Below are 18,802 nucleotides of genomic sequence, written 5' to 3'. Positions count from 1 at the left end.
GTCAAAGACCCTCTGTGGAGGAGCAGTCGTGTGCAGTTAGAGGTCCGCAGCGTGATGTTCTTTCATTGTCCTCCTGGAGTGGTATGGTCAGCAGTTTCATAAGACAGGTGGACTGTTGGGTTGTGGACATACTTCTTACATTAAGACTCTCCCTTCTTAGAAAATCTCTTGTTATAGTAATTTATCCTTAGTGAGAATTCACACAATGGATGGTTATTTTTAAAGTGAAAGATCACCTTAATAGTACCTCTCCAAAACAAGTGTGGTACGTGGCCTTCTTCCTGTCGATAAAATCACGTGTGAATGTAATATATTTAAATAAAGATGGGATCACATTATACCCATATATTTCCAAACCTGAGCTATAGTTTTGTAAAGGAGTTGATATATATGGTTTCTTGATCTTCCCATAAACAGTCATTAAGAGTCCATGAAGGGAAAGGAGAAATTTACATTTACTGAGTTCCTACTATTCTTTTAAACCTCACCTTAGTCCTCAGGACAGATAGTGCTTTTATCTACATTTTTGCATTAAGGAAATGAATTTTTGAAAGTGAAAGTCACTTAGTTGTGTCTGACTCTTTGCGACCCCAAGGACTAGACAGTCCTTGAAATTCTCCAGGCCAGAATACTGGCATGGGTAGCCTTTCCCTTCTCCAGGGGAGCTTCCCAATCCAGGGATTGAACGCAGGTCTCCCGCATTACAGGCAGATTCTTTATCAGCTGAGCCACAAGGGAAGCCCAAAAATATTGAAGTGGGTAACCTATCCCTTCTCCAGCTGATCTTCCTGACCCAGGAATCGAACTGGGGTCTCTTGCATTACAGGCGGATTCTTTACCAACTGAACTGTCAGGGAAGCCCCCAGTGAAGGTTTAGAGGGATAAAATTTCTTTATTGAAGATCACATAGTGAGTCATCAATGGAACCAGGCTCAGATTCCACTGTCTGCTTCATGCTGTCATCAAGGGTATAGATAGGTGGATTGTCAGCATGGGTCCAGATGGTGTATGTATTTTTTAATAACATGTATTGCGTGCATATGTTTTAAAAAAAGAAAATCAATTGCCATGAAACATAATTCTGTCCCCTAATTCAGTTCCCCTGCCCGGAGGCAACTACTATGACCAGTTTCTCCCATAGTTCCTCTGTGTATACTTGTTTATACTTTTTAAGAAACACAAGTGATACATAATCTACACTGTTCCACATCTTGCTTTTCCAATCTAATAATATATTTTGGAGATTGTCTTATGGCAGCACATTCAGAGCTGCCTCATTCTTCTTAATGACTACATAGTATGGATTTTTTTTAAGCAGTTCCCTATTGGCCAATTTTTGGGCCGTTTCCAGTCTTTTGCTATTATAATGCCATTTTGAGGTGGATTTCAAGCCTTTTAAAAAAAATCTTGGCCCACTGTATGAAAAAAAAAAGAGCTTTACACCACCATCCCATATATACAGTAGTAACAGAAGGTTCAGGAAATCCTACTCATTACTCTTACTGTATGTAATGCACTCTGATATTTTGTATACCATTCTGTTCTGTTTCATTTAAAAACATTCTGGGCATAATCCACTAAATTTATTCCGTAGACCCCACTGGTAGGTCATGACCAGCATTTTGAAATTACACTGCACATACTTCTTTGTGTACAGTCCAAGTTATGCAAGATAAGTTGCTAGAACTGATTGAAGGTTATACATATCTAAAACCCAGAGTGCGGCCTCATCAGCATGCTTTGCAGATGGTGCCAGATTACTTTCTTTAGGAATTGTGCAGATGTGTTTTCTCACCAGCAGTGTTGTGAGAGTGTGTTCCCTTTCCCCTCCTTAGCAGTCTGTTCTCAGACTTGCAAAAACCTATCACTGACTGGTAAAGATGATATCTCATTATATTTACTATACCTGTGCTTCCTAAATTAATCTTTTCTTATACATTTGAAGTATACCAAATTTACATTTGCATTTAGGTATATTCTCTTTCATTGGTCTGTCTCTTCATATACCAATACCAGACTTTTTAATTGTACAACTTTAAAATATATTTTAATATCTGGTAGGGCTAGTCCTTTTTTTTTGGCCAAACTTCGGTGGCAAGCAGGGATCTTCATTCCCTGACCAGGGATCAAACCCATGCCCCCTGCATTGGAAAGCAGAGTCTTAACCACTGGACCAACCAGGGAAGTTCCTAGTCCCCTTTTCTTAATCTTGCTAGCATTTTCGTGGCTATTCTCACACATTCATTTGTATCATATAGACTCACAGTACATGTCTTTTTTCAGTGTTCTCATCTGATGTTTTTCTGATCCTTTCCGTCACTGCCCATGTCTTTACACCAGCACCAGAGTCTGTCTGTACGACAAACAGCATAGGCTGCTGTTGACGGGCGCCCAGAGTGCGGCCTCATCAGCATGCTTTGCAGGCCATTGTTCTCAGCCCAGCTGTGGAGCCAGGTCCTTCCATTCTGCAGATATATTCCAGGGTGCTAGGCCCTTTGCAACTTTGCCTTCAGGCCACAGGGGAGCCTTTTCAGTGAATTAGAACAGAGTGCACCACCCATGGCGGGGAGGTGATTTCCTGGAGCTGACAGCTTGCTTCCCATCTGTGCTGTTTACCCAGGGCGAGCCATGCTGCACCGCAGTAATCAGGCAAGGTCTGTACTGAACAGGATAATGGTTTCTTTTCCCTGGAGTTATTTAATCAGCATCCTTGGAACAGATGCAGGGCAGGCATGATCTAGTTTGACAACTCATTAGCTGGGGGTTGGTCTGAAATATTGTTAAAGCGGGGGAGAGAGCAAGGCCTGCGTGGATACATGATCTGTAGCATTCATCTAACGAGGAAGCCCAGCTCCCTGTCTGGAAGCTGGTGTGTGCCAGGTGGGTTCCTTTCATTCCAGGTAGTCCACGGGGAGCTGACCAGGCAGTGTCCATTACTGGGCAGCTCATGAGTATGTCCTAGGTTTCTTGACCCCCCCTCCCCTCCTCTGCCCCGCCCCCAGCAAAGACTCTCCGTTCAGCTGTCCCAGCACCTGGAGACTTCTCAGCCCATGGGGTCATCAGGTCACACTCGAGGGGACTCTGTTGGGTGGGGTCGTATTCCTGGAATGAGTGGAACAGCCTCAAAGTCGGAGGGAGGGGGAGGTATTACAGCGGCACATGGGACAACGTGGCTCGGCACTGAAAAACGCAGCTCGCATAGCAGAGCTTTGATGCAATCCTTTTTGGATTTCGAAGGGGAAAATTTAAAGTTTGGTGGGAGGAATAGGCCAGGGTTGAATAAGTCTAATTCTTATTTTCAAATTAGCTAATCTTTAGGAAACAACTGAAGTTTTAGAAGATTCTTCTCTCAGGCCCCACAGGATTTCTTTCTGCCTCCACCCTCTTGGCTCTGGTTTCAGCAGCCCTTGTGGCTGGTCCGTCAGCCTCGGGCCCCAGAGCCCAGGACTCCGGGATTCTCAGGCGAGCCTCTTGGAAGGGCCATACCAAACAGCCATTGTTGTTTCCTGGGTGTCCTGCGAGGTTTAACAGTCTCTAGATTCCCTGGGGTTTGGTTTTTGTTCTTGATGCTTTCTTAAAGCCTGGAACCCTCTGCCAGCAGAGTTAAAGCGGAATTAAAGGCTGCTGTTCCTCCTCCACCACCCACCCCCGTCCTTCTCCCCTTGTTTGGTTATTTGTGTCTCTATCTTTCTTACTTGGCGGGACGCCACTGCCAAGCCCCATAGCTCCTCACAGCCCTCGGTAAGTGTTTTTCCTGCCTTTCTTCAACGAGCCGCCCAGTTGGCGTTTATTTTCACGGGCTGCTGAAGTCAAAGATTCGGGGTTGACAGGAGCAGAATCTGGGCCTAGCTTTAGCAGAGGTGGCATGACGGGGCACCACCTGTATCACCTCTCATGTCTTTAAGACCTGCCCGCCCTGACACTGGCTCAGCAGGTGCAGGCACCTGGTGAAAAGCCTGCTGAACCAAGCTGACCTTCCCTAGTCCAGGAGACCAGGGGGAATTATTAGTGAGGACTGCCTTCCTGCTGGTGTTTGAGGAGCTTGGGAGTTGCTGGGCAGGTGTCACTTCTGGCCTCACAGCCTGTAAATCACACATCCGAGTTCGGACGCCAAGGTCTGAGGCAGCCAAAGGTTGCCCAAGTCCGATGAGCCCGTGAGCCTGGCTGTCAGGAGGAGAGCTGTTCCTGGTGAGTGTCTCTGACAGGCCCCATCTCTCGGGTCCCCCGCGTGATTAGGAGGACGTGCAGCCCTGGCTGAGCACCCAGAGTGTTTACGTAACTGGGCGCATAGCGTGGTGACATGCCAGTCATAATGCTCATTTCACTTTCCCCTGTGCACATGCCATGAATTCCTGATGACGATTCCCCCAGTTCACTAAGCAACATGCCGCTCACAGAGCAGCCCTAAGCAGAAGGAGGCCCCCAGACTTGACTCTTAGAAGATGGCTGTGCCGTACGTTGAAGGGAGAGCAGTGTCAATATTTAATAAGTGTCGGGATGTAAATTTTATGTTGAAAAATGAACTGAGTCTCAGGGTCTGTAAATTTAATTATTGAGAAGGATAAAGTTTGCCCAGTCAGTGAAACCTCCCATCATTCTGAAATCTCTTAACCAAGGAGCTTGAGAGGGAATCAGCTGAGACCAAGAACAAATTCTGCATAAACTAGGGCTTAGGGGAGCCATTAGCATTCTGTGCAACTGAGTGAACTTGATCCTCAGGTTGGAGAGCACCGCTTTCAAGCTGACGGGGAGAAACGGGAGCCCAGCAGGCGGAACAGGCTCTTCTTCTGCCTGTGCTGTGCACAGATTTCCAGGCTGGGAGGGTCACTCTGGTCCAAGGGGGATGCCTTCTTGGAATGGCTTTTCCCTCCTCTCATCACTCCTTGGTAGGAAAAGTGCCCACCAGCTGAGCAGCCAGAGAGAAAAGGACTTGGGGGTGGTCTGCAGCCTATAGTGGTGCAGTCAGACTTTTCCAGAAGAAGGACAGGGGTTAGGAGCTCTCCCTACGTCCCCCACTCCGTCATCTTTGTGAACGGCAGGTGCACTGGTGACTTAACACTGACTGGGGTGTCGTGTCATCAGTGTGCAGACATTAAACTGAGGGCAGTCTCAGCAGTGCCCTCCTCTGCCAGCCCCCAATCCTGCCTCATTCAGAGGGCCTGCGGGTGGCCCATGGCCTCTCCCTAGAGCGGTTCACTCATGGCTTGGTCCTCGGCGCTCTGAGGTGTGAAGGTGGGGCCTCCTCACCCTGACTGGTCCTTCCACCCAGAGGCGCCCTCTTCCTGAGGGACAAGCTCCCCAGGGCTGCAGAATCGTTCTGCATGGTTCTTAGGGTTAGAATTTTATTTTAGTAGAATTGCTATAAAAAGAGTGCAGATTATAAACCTGTAAGCCAGAATCATTCCTGAATATTCATTGGAAGGACTGATGCTAAAGCTGAAACTCCAATACTTTGGCCACCTGATGCAAAGAACTGACTCATTTGAAAAGACCCTGATGCTGGGAAAGATTGAGGGCAAGAGGAGAAGGGGACGACAGAGGATGAGATGGTTGGGTGCATCACTGATTCGATGGACATGAGTTTGAGTAAACTCCAGGAGTTGGTGATGGACAGGGAAGCCTGGCGTGCTGCAGTCCATGGGGTCGAAAAGAGTTGGATATGACTGAGCGACTGAACTGAAATCACAATTTGCCACTGGCTTGCCTGATTTTTAAAAATTTGTCGTCTTCGCAAGCAAAGAAAGATCTCTTATTAAGCACTCCGGTTTACCTCTTGAGAGCTATAGGTGGGATCTACTTATATATTTGTTGTTATTTCCTTCCTTTAAACTGTTTTTACTGCCTAAAATTGCAGACATGCAGAGAGTAACAAAGCCTTCTGTTGCCAACAGCTGAGGCCACAGCCCTGTCATAGGTGTTCTGGGCTTTTTCTTCCTGTGTCTTTTTTTTCCTTAAGTAGGGAGTTAATAGAGCTGCAGCTGACTGATCCTGTTCCTTCTGTCCCTCTTGCCTCAGGCATCACCACTGTCCCAAATCTGTATTCCTTCTTCCCACATCTTTGCAGTTTGGGCAAGGCTTACGAACACCTAGTCGTGATTTTAAAGATCCGTTCCACCTTGAGTGATTGTCAGCTGCCCTCAGTAAGCTAGCAGAGTCACTTGTATGCCTGGATCCCGAGTGTTCTCTGTGAATTTTAATGTGAATTGGTTTTGGTAAGGAAATACCCCCTCACTGCATCATTGAACCAAAAAGAAGGAAGAAAGATAGCCGTCCTGTCCTCGTGCTGCTCTCTGCCAGCCTCTGCCTTTGCCTTCCTCCCCTTTGCATGTTCAGATGAAGATGCCACATGGAGGGGTTCGCTGTGTGGGTGCTCACCTGCTATCAGTCTCAATTTGAGACTGACGTGTATTTGTGTGTCTGTCCCTTTTCCTTACTTCCCTGTGCTGGAGGGGGCTGTGTGGCCTCTGTGTAGCCCTCCATGCCCCCACTCTGTCCTGAGAGAGAGCTGGCAGGGCATCCCACATGGGCACGCCACGGGCATTTGCAAGTCTTGGCCTTTGATGCTTCCTACTCAGCCCAAATCGAGGGAGTAGCAATGAGGAGATTTATGTTTTATTTAGTGATTTTCACCTCTGATCACTGTTGTTGCTGTTCCGTTGTTAAGTCATGTCCAACTCTTTTGCAGCCCCGTGGACTGTAGCCCTCCAGACTTCTCTGTCCATGGGATTCTCCAGGCAAGAAATACTGGAGTGGATTGCCATTTCCTCCTCCAGGGGATCTTCCCTACCCAGGGATCAAACCCACATCTCCTCCATTGGCAGGCGGATTCTTTACCACTGAGCCATCAGGGAAGCCTGATCACTGTTTAGTTCTAGATAATTATATCATTATAAGTTTAGGGTAATAAACATAATTATTATAATTCATTTTCATTTTAATCAGCAAATACTAAGTTCTCCTGTTTATTAATTTAACCAACAGCATTTATTGAGTACCAGTTATGTGCTTGTATCTTTTTCTGGACACTGGGGACACAGGATAAAAGCGGATGGCCGAAGGGCTCTATTCTCATGAAACTGGGATTCTGGTAGGTGGAGACAGACAGTAACCAAGCAGGTAGACCAGGAATCATCAGCCTGAGGTAAGTACAGTGCGGAGAAGTAAGACAGGTGATGAGAAGACGGGCGCTGAGCCGTGACTTTGCGTTGGCCAGTCAGGGAATACTTCATGGATGCTGCCAGTGTGCTCAGGCTGGTTACAGAGAACCAGACGTGGCGGTCAGGCAGGTGGAGGATTTCACAGAGAAACACAGCGTGAGTGATTTTTCTCCACCCGGGGTCCTGTGTGGAAGGTGGTTCCTCTGAGGGGCTGCTGTGTGTTAAGGCTCCGCAGACAGAGCTGGCCTCCTGAGTCGCTGGGTTCTGCTCGCTGGCTGAAGGCTGTCCCTGTCTCCTCAGCTCTACGTCTCCTCAGAGAGCCGCTTCAACACGTTGGCCGAGCTGGTCCATCACCACTCCACTGTGGCCGACGGGCTCATCACCACTCTCCACTACCCGGCCCCCAAGCGCAACAAGCCCACCGTCTACGGCGTGTCCCCCAACTACGACAAGTGGGAGATGGAGCGCACGGACATCACCATGAAGCACAAGCTGGGGGGCGGCCAGTACGGGGAGGTGTACGAAGGCGTGTGGAAGAAATACAGCCTGACGGTGGCCGTGAAGACCCTGAAGGTAAGCCCGGGACGTGCCCGGCAGGCCGTCCAGCGAGGCCAGGCGCTCGCGGCGCCTCAGTTCCGGGGAGCCCTCCGACGCCTGCCTGCACGCCCAGCCCCAGGCCTGACTCCCCGGCACACGCCGTCTGGGTTTCTATGAGCGGGTTGACTCACTCTCTTATTCTCCACGTGTTTCCACATATGCTGAGAGCTGAGAAGTGCTATGGGGTTTTTTTTTGGTGTAAAACGATTAGTCATTTGAAGGAGTTTTTTCATTCTATGGCAAGGGTGTTTTAAAGCTGCAGCTTTCCGTTCAGTTTGTGTGGCATTTGAATCACTTCCTATTGAGTTAAGAGGGCGGGGGTGGGTGGGCAGGGAATCTCTTGAGTTTTGTAGGAAACAAAACCAAATCTGTGGGTTTTTTTTTTAGATGTGAGAGCAGATGCACCAGGTGTTTCTAGTAGGTTCCAGTTCTCTGTATCATGTGTCCAGACGCCTGGAAAGACAAGTGTGGGGCTGCCCCCACCAGGAGGCGTTAAGAAAACACGAGGGCTTCTTGCTAACTCAGATACTGTCTATTCTGTGCCCTTACCTGTGGCTTTCCCGCTCAGCTGATGCCTAGTGTTTTTCGTGTCCAGGCGGCTCTTAGGATGCCCAGGGAGGGAAGTTTTCATTTGCAGGCCTCCACCTCCTTAAAAGTGTGACCCACAGTTTTAGCTGTGGCGAGAGTGTCCCCTAGTGTTGACCTGTGTGGTTTTCACTTGCTGTGCCCAGAAATGGGAGAGAGGGGAGCTCCATTTTTCAGCTATTGGCAGAGAAGCAGAACTGAAATACCCACCCCTGGGGAAAACGAACCCGAGTGTGTACGTGCTTCTTTTCGAAGGTCGTTCGGGTACATGTGGCCAGAACGCCTGCCCTTTTGGGACCCAGTTAATGCCCTGATGCTCTCACTCAAAGGCATGACAAAATAGAAGTTGTGGTTTCCGGTTGCTGCGAAGTGACACTTTAGAGAAAAGATCCCATTCTTTAGTCCCAGAGACCAAAGGTGGCTTCCTGGCCTTCGTACTGAGCGCATCCCATTAGCTTGGTCCTTGGATGCAGGATTGATACACTTGGTGGGGGGGATGGCATGAATATTTTGAGGACTCCTGTATATTTTCCAGATAGTGAAGAATTTGGTAAATGCTTATCAAGTTTTAAAAATCCTCTCATTTGCCAGACCCTGAGCTTAACACTGGGATTGTGAAAAAGGAATTGGACAGACTTCTGGCCTCGGGCCGCACCTAGGCAGTTAGAGCGGTCTGTTTGGAAGAAGGCAGTCTGGAAAGTGCAGGTGCTAGTCTCTCAGTCGTGTCCACTCTTTGCGACCCCATGGACTGTAGCCCACCAGGCGCCTCTGTCCATGGAGTTCTCCAAGCAGAAATACTTGAATGGGCAGCCATTCCTGTCTCCAGGGGATCTCCTTGACCCAGGGCTCGAACCCGGGTCTCCTGCACTGCAGGCAGACTCTTTACTGTTGAGCCACCAGGGAAGCCCTGCTCGGTTGTCTAGTTAGTAGGAGAAATGGGTCGGTGTGCCACTCCCTGCACCATGTGTGACGGAGGCTGTGATCGCGACAGGAGCTCGGAGCTGTAGCGCCACGTGGGGACGAGAGGAGGGATGGGTGAGTGCTGCTGGCCAGGGAGAGGGCAGGATGGACCCTAGCCAGCCACAGGAGGAACAGGGTGAGCAAGGGGACGGAGCTGGGAGAGGGAGGTAGAGGGCAGAGTGGACTCGGCATGTCTCAGAGCCCTCGAGCCCGCCTGAGGAGCTGGGGTGCTATCCCGGAGGCAGTGGGGCACCCTGAAGGTTTTGATACACAGGAAGAAGGTGATCGGATTCACTGCTCCTGGGGCAGCCCTGTCAACGGGCTTTGAATGAGCTCAATGGAGGCCTGGCGACGGCACGGCGATGCGTGCTCCCACGTCCCCATGTGGCCACAGCTGCAGACCAGACCCCGGGAGACAAGGCCTTGGCTGGCTTGCAGAACTGGTCAAGGCCCAGGCGCTACCCACATGCTTGCCAGGATTTGCCAAAGCCAAACAAGAGGAAAGGCACAGGCAGACAGCGGTCTGGGAGAGGCCTATTCGAAAACTTGAGGAGGAGGTAGCAGCTGCACTTGGGGAAACCGTAGCCCACTAGCTGTGCTGAGCCCTTGTTTTCTGAATGACTGAAGAAGATGCTTCTAGAGGAGAGGCTCCCTGGAGCTCAGGGGGGTTTTATTCTACCTGTATATCACAATTAACTGGAAGTGGGTGCCTTCCAGAATGTACTTCTCTAATGATGTGTTATTAAGCTTTTTATACTTTTAATGATTTTCCCTAAGAGCCTTATTAACTTATGATCCTGCAGTTCATGAAAAAAAAACTACAGAACATAGTTGCATAGATTTCTGTGACCAGTCAGTCATTCCCAGTGGCAGCTAATTAGGGAAGGGGGAGTGTGTCATTTTCTAGAGGTGGATTAACCCAATAATAAGGTACTGAGCAATGGCTAAATAAATGATCCCTCCTTCTAGGCCACTCTGCTCAGAAAACATGTGCACAGTATGTTTCTCGCTTATCAGATCAGCCTGGTGTCAGCATTTGGGGCGTTCATCTCCACTACAGACGTGGAGAGTTTGTGTGGGCTCTAAGTGACAGTGGTGGCTGTCGTTTACTGATGCTCCCAACGTGCCTGGCAGAGTCTGAGTGCTTCATGCTCTGCATAGAGCATCTCATTTAATCCTTCCAACCTGAAGAGAAGGCTGCTGATTACCCCGACCATTTCAGAGGTGAGAGACCTGAAGCAGGGGGAGGTTCACTAACTGGCCTGGCGTCAGTTGCATGGCTGGCAGTGACAGAGGCAGGGCGTGGACCCAGACATCCTGCTGCAAAGCCCAGATCTTTCTAAAAATTGTTACGCAGCGTCTGATTCCTCGTATACCATGATGAATACACAGAAACTACAGTTGCGCACCTTAAAAATCACCTTTCCCCAGCCCCACCCCCACCCCATTCCCTTCCCCCACAGGCTGTGACCTGCCTTTCTCTTGAAGACACCTTGGGAAGTCCTCATGTTCTAGCCCAAGCTTTTGTCCGATTAGCCAGTTCTCACTGAGGCCCTCTTTATCCTTCCTGTTTGGTATCGCAGGGCCCTCTGCAGACAGAACCAGACCCTCCTTAACCAGCGGGGGAGCAAGGCCCTGCTTTTAACCACCACTGTGTATTGATCCTCCAGGCAGCACTGGTCTCTTCCCTTCAGGGAAAAAGGAAGACCAGAAGAGAGAAAAAGGGGACTGTAGGTTGACCCCTTTTCATACTGATATGGGGTTCTCAAGGCAAGAATACTGAAGTGATTTGCCATTCCCTTCTCCAGTGGACCACATTCTGTCAGACCTCTCCACCATGACCCACCCCTCTTGGGTGGCCCCACGGGCATGGCTTAGTTTCATTGAGTGGGAGAAATATCAGTAACCTCAGATATGCAGATGATACCACCCTTATGGCAGAAAGTGAAGAGGAACTAAAAAGCCTCTTGATGAAAGTGAGAGAGGAGAGTGAAAAAGTTGGCTTAAAGCTCAACATTCAGAAAATGAAGATCATGGCATCTGGTCCCATCACTTCATGGGAAATACATGGGGAAACAGTGGAAACAGTGTCAGACTTTATTTGGGGGGGCTCCAAAATCACTGCAGATGGTGACTGCAGCCATGAAATTAAAAGACGCTTACTCCTTGGAAGGAAAGTTATAACCAACCTAGATAGCATATTCAAAAGCAGAGACATTACTTTGCCAACAAAGGTCCATCTAGTCAAGGCTATGGTTTTACCAGTGATCATGTATGGATGTGAGAGTTGGACTGTGAAGAAAGCTGAGTGCCAAAGAATTGATGCTTTTGAACTGTGGTGTTGGAGAAGACTCTTGAGAGTCCCTTGGACTGCAAGGAGATCCAACCAGTCCATTCTGAAGGAGATCAACCCTGGGATTTCTTTGGAAGGAATGATGCTAAGGCTGAAACTCCAGTACTTTGGCCACCTCATGAGAAGAGTTGACTCATTGGAAAAGACCCTGATCCTGGGAGGGATTGGGGGCAGGAGGAGAAGGGGACGACGGAGGATGAGATGGCTGGATGGCATCACGGATTCGATGGACGTGAGTCTGAGTGAACTCCGGGAGATGGTGATGAACAGGGAGGCCTGGAGAGCTGCGATTCATGGGGTCGCAAAGAGTCGGAGCGACTGAACAACTGAGCAACTGAACTGAACTGAGGTTGACCCCTGTGGTGGGAAACTGGAATTACAGCAAAGGCCTCCTCATGGGGAACGTTTAGTTTGAATTTTGACAGTCTTGAGCTGCCTAGTAAAAGTTTGTACATCAGTCATCTTTGTATAAAACAGCTGTGTAAGTAATATAATTTGAAAAAGTCTGCCATTGATCTAATTGTGTTAATATTGACTCATAAGCTAGCTGACAAATTTACTGTTAAAATAGTGGAAAATAGCACTGTTGAGAAAAGTTGGAGCTTAGCCCCATCTTCAGCTGCTGACCTGTTTTTCCAGTAGGTGATATATATACATAGTTCCCTCCACCCTTGAGTGTCATGTCCTTCTGGAAATAGTCCACACGTGTGTTCTCTTTTTAACCATGTGGTAGCCTGCTACAGATACAGCTCTGAACCTTCTGTTGCTGTATCTTGGCAGTTCCTCCTTGACAGTACTCGGAAGGTGGCCTTGGTTTTGGTCGATATTTTAGTATCTTACCAGCCTTCCGTAGACATGCGTCTTCTCTCCTCTCCTTTGCTGTTACACGCAGGGTACAGGGACTCTCCGTGTTTGCACGTGTGGGAGACTGAGCTGGAAGGTCAGTTCCTCTGAGAGGAAACTGCTGGGTCCACGTGCTCGTACCGGCGCGCACTCCAGCACCCGTGCGGAGGAGGTGCCCGTTCTCCGCACCTGCGCTGGCACAGTGTGTGTTCGGTTTGGGTTCTGCATTTGTCACTCCCCCGGCCCTCCCCCAGGAAGCTGGTCTTACTGGGGAGCTCCAGTCACAAGCAGACAAGGGAAGGCCCCAGGACACCGGGAACCCTGGCCAGTCTCCGCGGTCGCTCTGGCTTCGTGAGGAGCCATGTGCTGGGGAGAGGGGCTGCTGCCCTGTCACGTGGGTTCCCTCTGGCCATGGAGCTCAACACGGCTACACTACTGAGGACCAGAGTCTGGGGTTCCTCTCCAAGATCGTCCCTTATGGACTTTTCACTTGTGCTTTAAGCCCCCCCCCCCGATTTGTGAACCAGCCGCCTTCCTCACTCTAGCTCAGAACCTCCCCTGTCTCTCCCGCGTGTTGATCCTGGTCGAGCTGATGGTGCGGGGTGGCACTTCAGTGTGCTTGTAACTGCACTCCTCTGACGCTGGGTAAACACGAAACGTGGAAGCTGATCTACCTTAGACACGAGCCCAGCCCAGCCAAGAGAGAGGTCTGGAGAGGAATGAGAGCTGGGCTGGACTTAAAAATGGTGTTCTCTCCTGTGCCGTAGAGTTCCTGCTTTTGGGGATGAGGCCAGTGAGCAAAAAGGATGAAGCTACCTGTGACTTGTTGAGTCTGAGAGAATGTGAAAAAGACCCCAAAACCAATGTTAAGTAAAGAACCAGCCTGTCTTCCATACAAGCAATATGTTTAGCCTGCTTCTCAGGAATAGATATCAGCTGTCTTAATAATAGTGACAGTGAATCCCCCAGAGTGGTGATGACCGTGTTCTGAGTGCTGCCCTTGGCGCTGTGTACGAGCCAAGTAATGCCTTCTTTCCGTTCGGTAGGCAAGACGACAAGTCCAGCGATACTGTCACCTGTCACGTAGGTGACTGACCGTGGTGACACAGCAGCAGAGCTCGGTGGGGATACCTCACGAGCATCCTCTTAACCACTGGGCCAGCCACAGCTTTCATCCACATCCAGTCAGGCCTCGTGAAGAGAGGCCAGGGGACCCATCTCCCTCCTTGACAGACAGGACTGAAATTCACAGCCTTTACTCACAGTGTGGACTTCGCCCTAATCATTCAGAATTCCTTTTATTTTACTATGTAAATGGACGAAACCTCTTCAAAAAGGTGATGGAGATTTTTTAAATGAAAGGACTATAACAGGATAGCATCAGGGATATTTCCAGTTTAACACAGCTACCAATGTAGGATGCTGTTAGTAGTTTAAGTTAAAAATTGAACCAGGCCTGCTTCCAGCAGGGGGAGACAAGTTCACACAAGATTGTCCTGAAAGACAAAAAACAAGGAGTTATTTATACTGTCCACATGCCGTGTGTGTGTCTGCATGTGTGTGTGTGAGTGAGTGAATGAGCGGAGAGAGAGAAGGATGCCTTTGAAAGCCGAAGAGTTCCTTTGCTCGTCCACGCCCCTCAAGACCTGGAACATGGTTCTTGTAGAAGAGTCAGTAGCTACAAGAGCAGTATTACTTCAGAAATGATCTCACTCTGCGTGGTTCATTAGGGGGCCTTTACGCCGACAAGCCTTCATTCAAGGGCTGCTTGTTGAACCTACTGTTGGCTGAGCAGGAGTCGTACAGGCCCTGGTCCTTCCCGTGAGTGGCATTGAGTCCCGTGGTTCCGGCAGGCACTTGCCCCCCAGCCATCCGTAGTAGTGTGTCGCCCTGGTAGATCAGAGCCCGCCACCCCAGAGACAGTGGGGTCCTGCAATGCGGGAGACCTGGGTTTGATCCCTGGGTTGGGAAGATCCCCTGGAGAAAGGAAAGGCCACCCACTCCAGTATCCTGACCTGCAGAATTCCATGGACCGTGTAGTCCATGGGGTCTCAAAGAGTGGGACATGACTGAGCAGCTTTCACTTTCACCCTGGTAGATCAGAGCCCACCACGCCAGAGACAGTGTGGTCTGCTCAGCGTGCTCAGGACAGAGAGGACTTGAAGAATTAAACAGCCAGGAAGGTGGTGGCAGGGGTGTGTTCTTTTCCCACCCATGCAGCTTGACACAGACACCACCCAGGATGTTTAACTGACCTTAGAATGGCTCACCTTTTTTTAAAAAAAACAACTTTCTTTCTTTCTTTTTGGCTTTCCTGGGTCTTGGTCGCTGTATGGCTTTTCCCTAGCTGCGGTGAGTGGGGCCGCCACTCTCGAATTGCGGTCCGTGGGCTTCTCAGTGCAGTGGCTTCTCTTTTTGCAGAGCACAGACTCTAGAGCACTCAGGTTTCCGTAGTCGCAGCACGTGGGCTCAGTAGATGCTTAACAGAATCTGCAAACAATAAACACTGGAGAGAGTGTGGCGCAAAGAGAACCTTCTTACTCTGTTGGTGGGAATGTAAATTGATACTATGGAGAACAGTATGGAGATTTCTTTAAAAATTAGGAATTAATTGTGGCTCATGGGCTTAGTTGCTCTGCAAGGCACGTGGAATCTTCCCAGACCAGGGATGGGACTCAGGCCTCTCGCATTGTTTGGTAGATTCTTTTCTTTTTTAAATTTATCTAATTTTAATTGGGGGATAATTGCTTAACAGTGTTGTATTGGTTTCTGCCATACAGCGACATGAATCTGCCATAAGTATACATATGTTTCCTCCCTTTTGAACCTGCCTCCCACCTCCCACCACATCCCACCCTCTAGGTTATCACAGAGCACCAGTTGAGCTCCCTGCTTCCTGCAGCAAATTCCCACTGACTGTTTTACATATGGTAATGTATATGTTTCTATCTCAATTTGTCCCATCCTCTCCTTTCCCCACTGTGTCCACAAATCTGTTGTCTATGGGTCTCTAACACTGCCCTACAAATAGGTTCATCAGTACCATGTTTTTAGATTCCATATGTAAGAGTTAATATGATACTGGTTTTTCTATTTCTGATTTACTTCACTCTATGTAACAGGCTCTAGTTTCATCCACCTCACTAGAACTGACTCAAATTTGTTCCTTTTTATGGGTGTGTATTATTCCCTTGTATATATGCGCCACAACTTCTTTATCCGTTCATCTGTTGAAGGACATCTAGGTTGCTTCCATGTCCTGGCTGTTGTAAATAGTGCTGCAGTGAACACTGGGGCACATGTGTCTTTTGAAATAGTTTTCACAGGGTATGTGCCCAGTAGTGGGATTGCTGGGTCATACGGTGGTTTTAAGGAATCTCCATACTGTTCTCCATTGTGGCTGTTATTAACTTACATTCCCACCAACAGTGCAAGGAGGTTCCCTTTTCCCCACACCCTCCCCAGCATTTGTCGTTTGTAGATTTTTTCATGATGGCCATCATCTCATACAGTGAGGTGATACCTCATTGTATTTTGGTTTGCATGTCTCTAATAATAAGCAATGTTGAGCATCTTTTCGTATTTATTAATCATCTGTATGTCTTCTTTAGAGAAATGTTTGTTTAGGTCTTCTGCCAGTTTTTTTATTGGGTTGTTTGTTTTTCTGATATTGAGCTGCTGCTGGGTGGATTCTTTACCACCGAGCTACCAGGGAAGCCCTCACCATTTCTATAGGGCAGTAAATTATGTCTGCGTTTCAGTCCCACCAAGCCCTGAGCTGAGTGATTCAGGGCGCTGACACATCCTCACTGGTCCTTCTTCGCTGGTAAACACGATTGACCAGAGCAGGACAGCGCTCAGTAGAGGGCGACCTGTCCTCTGGAGGTCATCCCCAGGTGCCAGGGTGGGAACCGGCAGCTACAGTGAGTAGGACACTTTAGCTCTTTGTTTCCCAGAGGGGCCGCAGGTACAGTGTAAAGAAAGCTCCACTTTTAAAGTAGTTGATAAAGCTTTCTTCTTGGGGAACCTGGTTTTCAAGACGTGCTCTCCCTGTCTCCCCTGCAGTCTTGCTCTTCAGACAGACTCAGACTCCATGTTGAAACCTGGGAGGGTAGGGTCTCACTTCCCTCGTTGGCCTTTATAGCAACAGACTACGTCACATCTCATCCATTCGCTTCTTCCTTTGGTGGTCAGAAAAGAGGTCTCCCCGACATAAGCCCACCCCCATGATCTTGATAACAGGGCCAACCCCAGGACCCAGCATCGCAGCACTCCACCCTGATAGGTGAGGAAATGTAGAAATATTGTCACGTTTGCTCTGGGCGTATGCTAATACCTTTGTCTCCCCTTGGCATTTAAATACTGTGAACTCGCTAAAACGTGGTGTGGGCTGGTGATCACATTTATGAACCCGTTGCTAGGGGAGCTGCTAGTGAGGCTTGTTTTAGGATCTGAGTAAATTGACCTGACAGGTAGTGGCGATTGCTTCATTAAGGGCTGCTTGAGACCACGTTCTTAAGAAACTCAGCGTCCTGTCTTGCTGCCACATCTTGAGGCCCTGGTTCTTTGGTAGTGCTATACATCTTTTTGTGTCATCAAGGTCCCTTCTCTTGAATCAAGTACCTTTGGGATTCTTCAAGTGATTTTTTTTTTTTTTTAATGTTAAACGTTTTGGGAGTCCTTGGAAACCAGCCGTTCCTTAGGGAAGTGGTACCACCCTTGTGGTGGTTGCCTTCACACATCTCCCTCCCTCCCCGTAAACTTCACTAGGTGATGGAAACAAGTAGTCTGCATGGAGTCACCAGAGCAAGTCACCAACGTACCTAGCCGGCTTTGCTGTCGTGCTCAGGGTGAGAATTCAAAAGCTCCACGCCATAGTGGAAAATTCTTTGTGCTGTTGGGCTGATGACTGGCTACCTTGGAACCTGTCCAGAAGGATGCCGTGGTTGAAACTGGTGGACCAGGATCATTGCCCGTCAGAGCTCCAGCTTGTGTTAACCATTCAAGTCGTACTTCCCCACTAGAACACTTTCCTTGCTGAGATAATGTCATCACTTCTTTCTTTCCTACAGGAGGATACCATGGAGGTGGAGGAGTTCTTGAAAGAGGCTGCAGTAATGAAAGAGATCAAGCACCCCAATTTAGTACAGTTACTTGGTGAGTGTGAGGAGCTCTGAACTTTGAATTAAATTCTCCAAGTGATACAGGCGCTATTGGAGCAGAGGTGAATGGCTCACTGCCTTAAAGTTTCTGGTCTGTACGTCTGTTCCCCACCTGCATCAGCCCTTGGTACAAAGAGGCCTGTGTTGTATGGGTGTGTTTGTGTGTGTGTGTGTCCATGCACCCACACAAGTGAGAGATGGGGTGTGTATGTGTCCATGTGCCCACACTAGTGATGGATGGCAGGTGTGTGTCCGTGCACCCACACAAGTGAGAGATGGGGTATGTGTGTGTGTGTCCATGTGCCCACATGAGTGAAAGAGAATATAATAACTTTTAGTTGATACCCGAAAGTGGTCAAGCACAAGTCTCAAATCAACATCTTGAAACGTAAGAATTTCAGAAGTTCCTTCCTGAAGCGATTCTGTACGTAGAAATATCCATATATCCATTGGGGTGATGACTTAGTGTGTTTGATGTGGCCCGGCCTCTGCTCTTGAACTCAGTGGCAGCCTCTTTCCTGTTGAAGCCCATGGGCTTGAGAGGAAGAAAAAAGGGGGGGACCACGTCCCTCCCACGGAAACATCATCTCAACCGGCGAGTGCATGGAGTCATCGCAGGACATGGGACCAGGATGTAGGGCAGAGTGAGAATCCGTCTCAGAAGCCTCATTCTTCAGGGCTCATCTTTTCTGGTGTGTGTTCCATTGGGAGCGGAGCGGCACGCTGAAGCCTTGTCTCGTTGGCAGGGGTCTGCACCCGGGAGCCCCCGTTCTACATAATCACTGAGTTCATGACCTATGGGAACCTGCTGGACTACCTGAGGGACTGTAACCGGCAGGAGGTGAACGCCGTGGTGCTGCTGTACATGGCCACTCAGATCTCGTCTGCCATGGAGTACCTGGAGAAGAAAAACTTCATCCACAGGTAGGAGCCCCAAGAGGCCGCCCTCCCCGCACCAGCAGAGTCACGGGGCAACAGTGGGACCCGGGCATCCTTTTACAAAAAAACACCCCAACCTACAAGGTCTTCTGGCTCAGCCTCTGACTTTTTTAGTGCTGGCAGCTGCTTGAACCTTGGAGCAAAGGCAAACACCAGGTTCCTGACGTTGCCAGGCTGAGAAGTATTTCACTGCAGAATCATTTTGG

The 18,802-nt window shown here is 48.9% G+C and overlaps 1 protein-coding gene across 3 annotated transcripts in view; it reads left to right on the top strand.

Moving 5' to 3' along the window:
- Positions 1 to 18,802, top strand: part of ABL1 (ABL proto-oncogene 1, non-receptor tyrosine kinase) — a 138,558-nt gene that overhangs the window by 104,885 nt on the left and 14,871 nt on the right. For 2 of the 3 annotated variants that reach the window (XM_027966272.3, XM_027966273.3), the window contains exons 4-6: positions 7,458 to 7,730; positions 17,568 to 17,652; positions 18,404 to 18,581. In XM_027966272.3, the coding sequence (XP_027822073.1) occupies positions 7,458 to 7,730; positions 17,568 to 17,652; positions 18,404 to 18,581 (536 nt within the window). The remainder of the gene's footprint in view (positions 1 to 7,457; positions 7,731 to 17,567; positions 17,653 to 18,403; positions 18,582 to 18,802) is intronic. The other variant, XM_042248056.2, reaches the window with a different exon arrangement.

This window comes from Ovis aries, chromosome 3, assembly GCF_016772045.2.
Source record: "Ovis aries strain OAR_USU_Benz2616 breed Rambouillet chromosome 3, ARS-UI_Ramb_v3.0, whole genome shotgun sequence".
Taxonomy (NCBI): domain Eukaryota; kingdom Metazoa; phylum Chordata; class Mammalia; order Artiodactyla; family Bovidae; genus Ovis; species Ovis aries.
The sequence above is the reverse complement of the archived record's forward strand: the minus strand, read 5'-3'. Positions and strand labels throughout refer to the sequence as shown.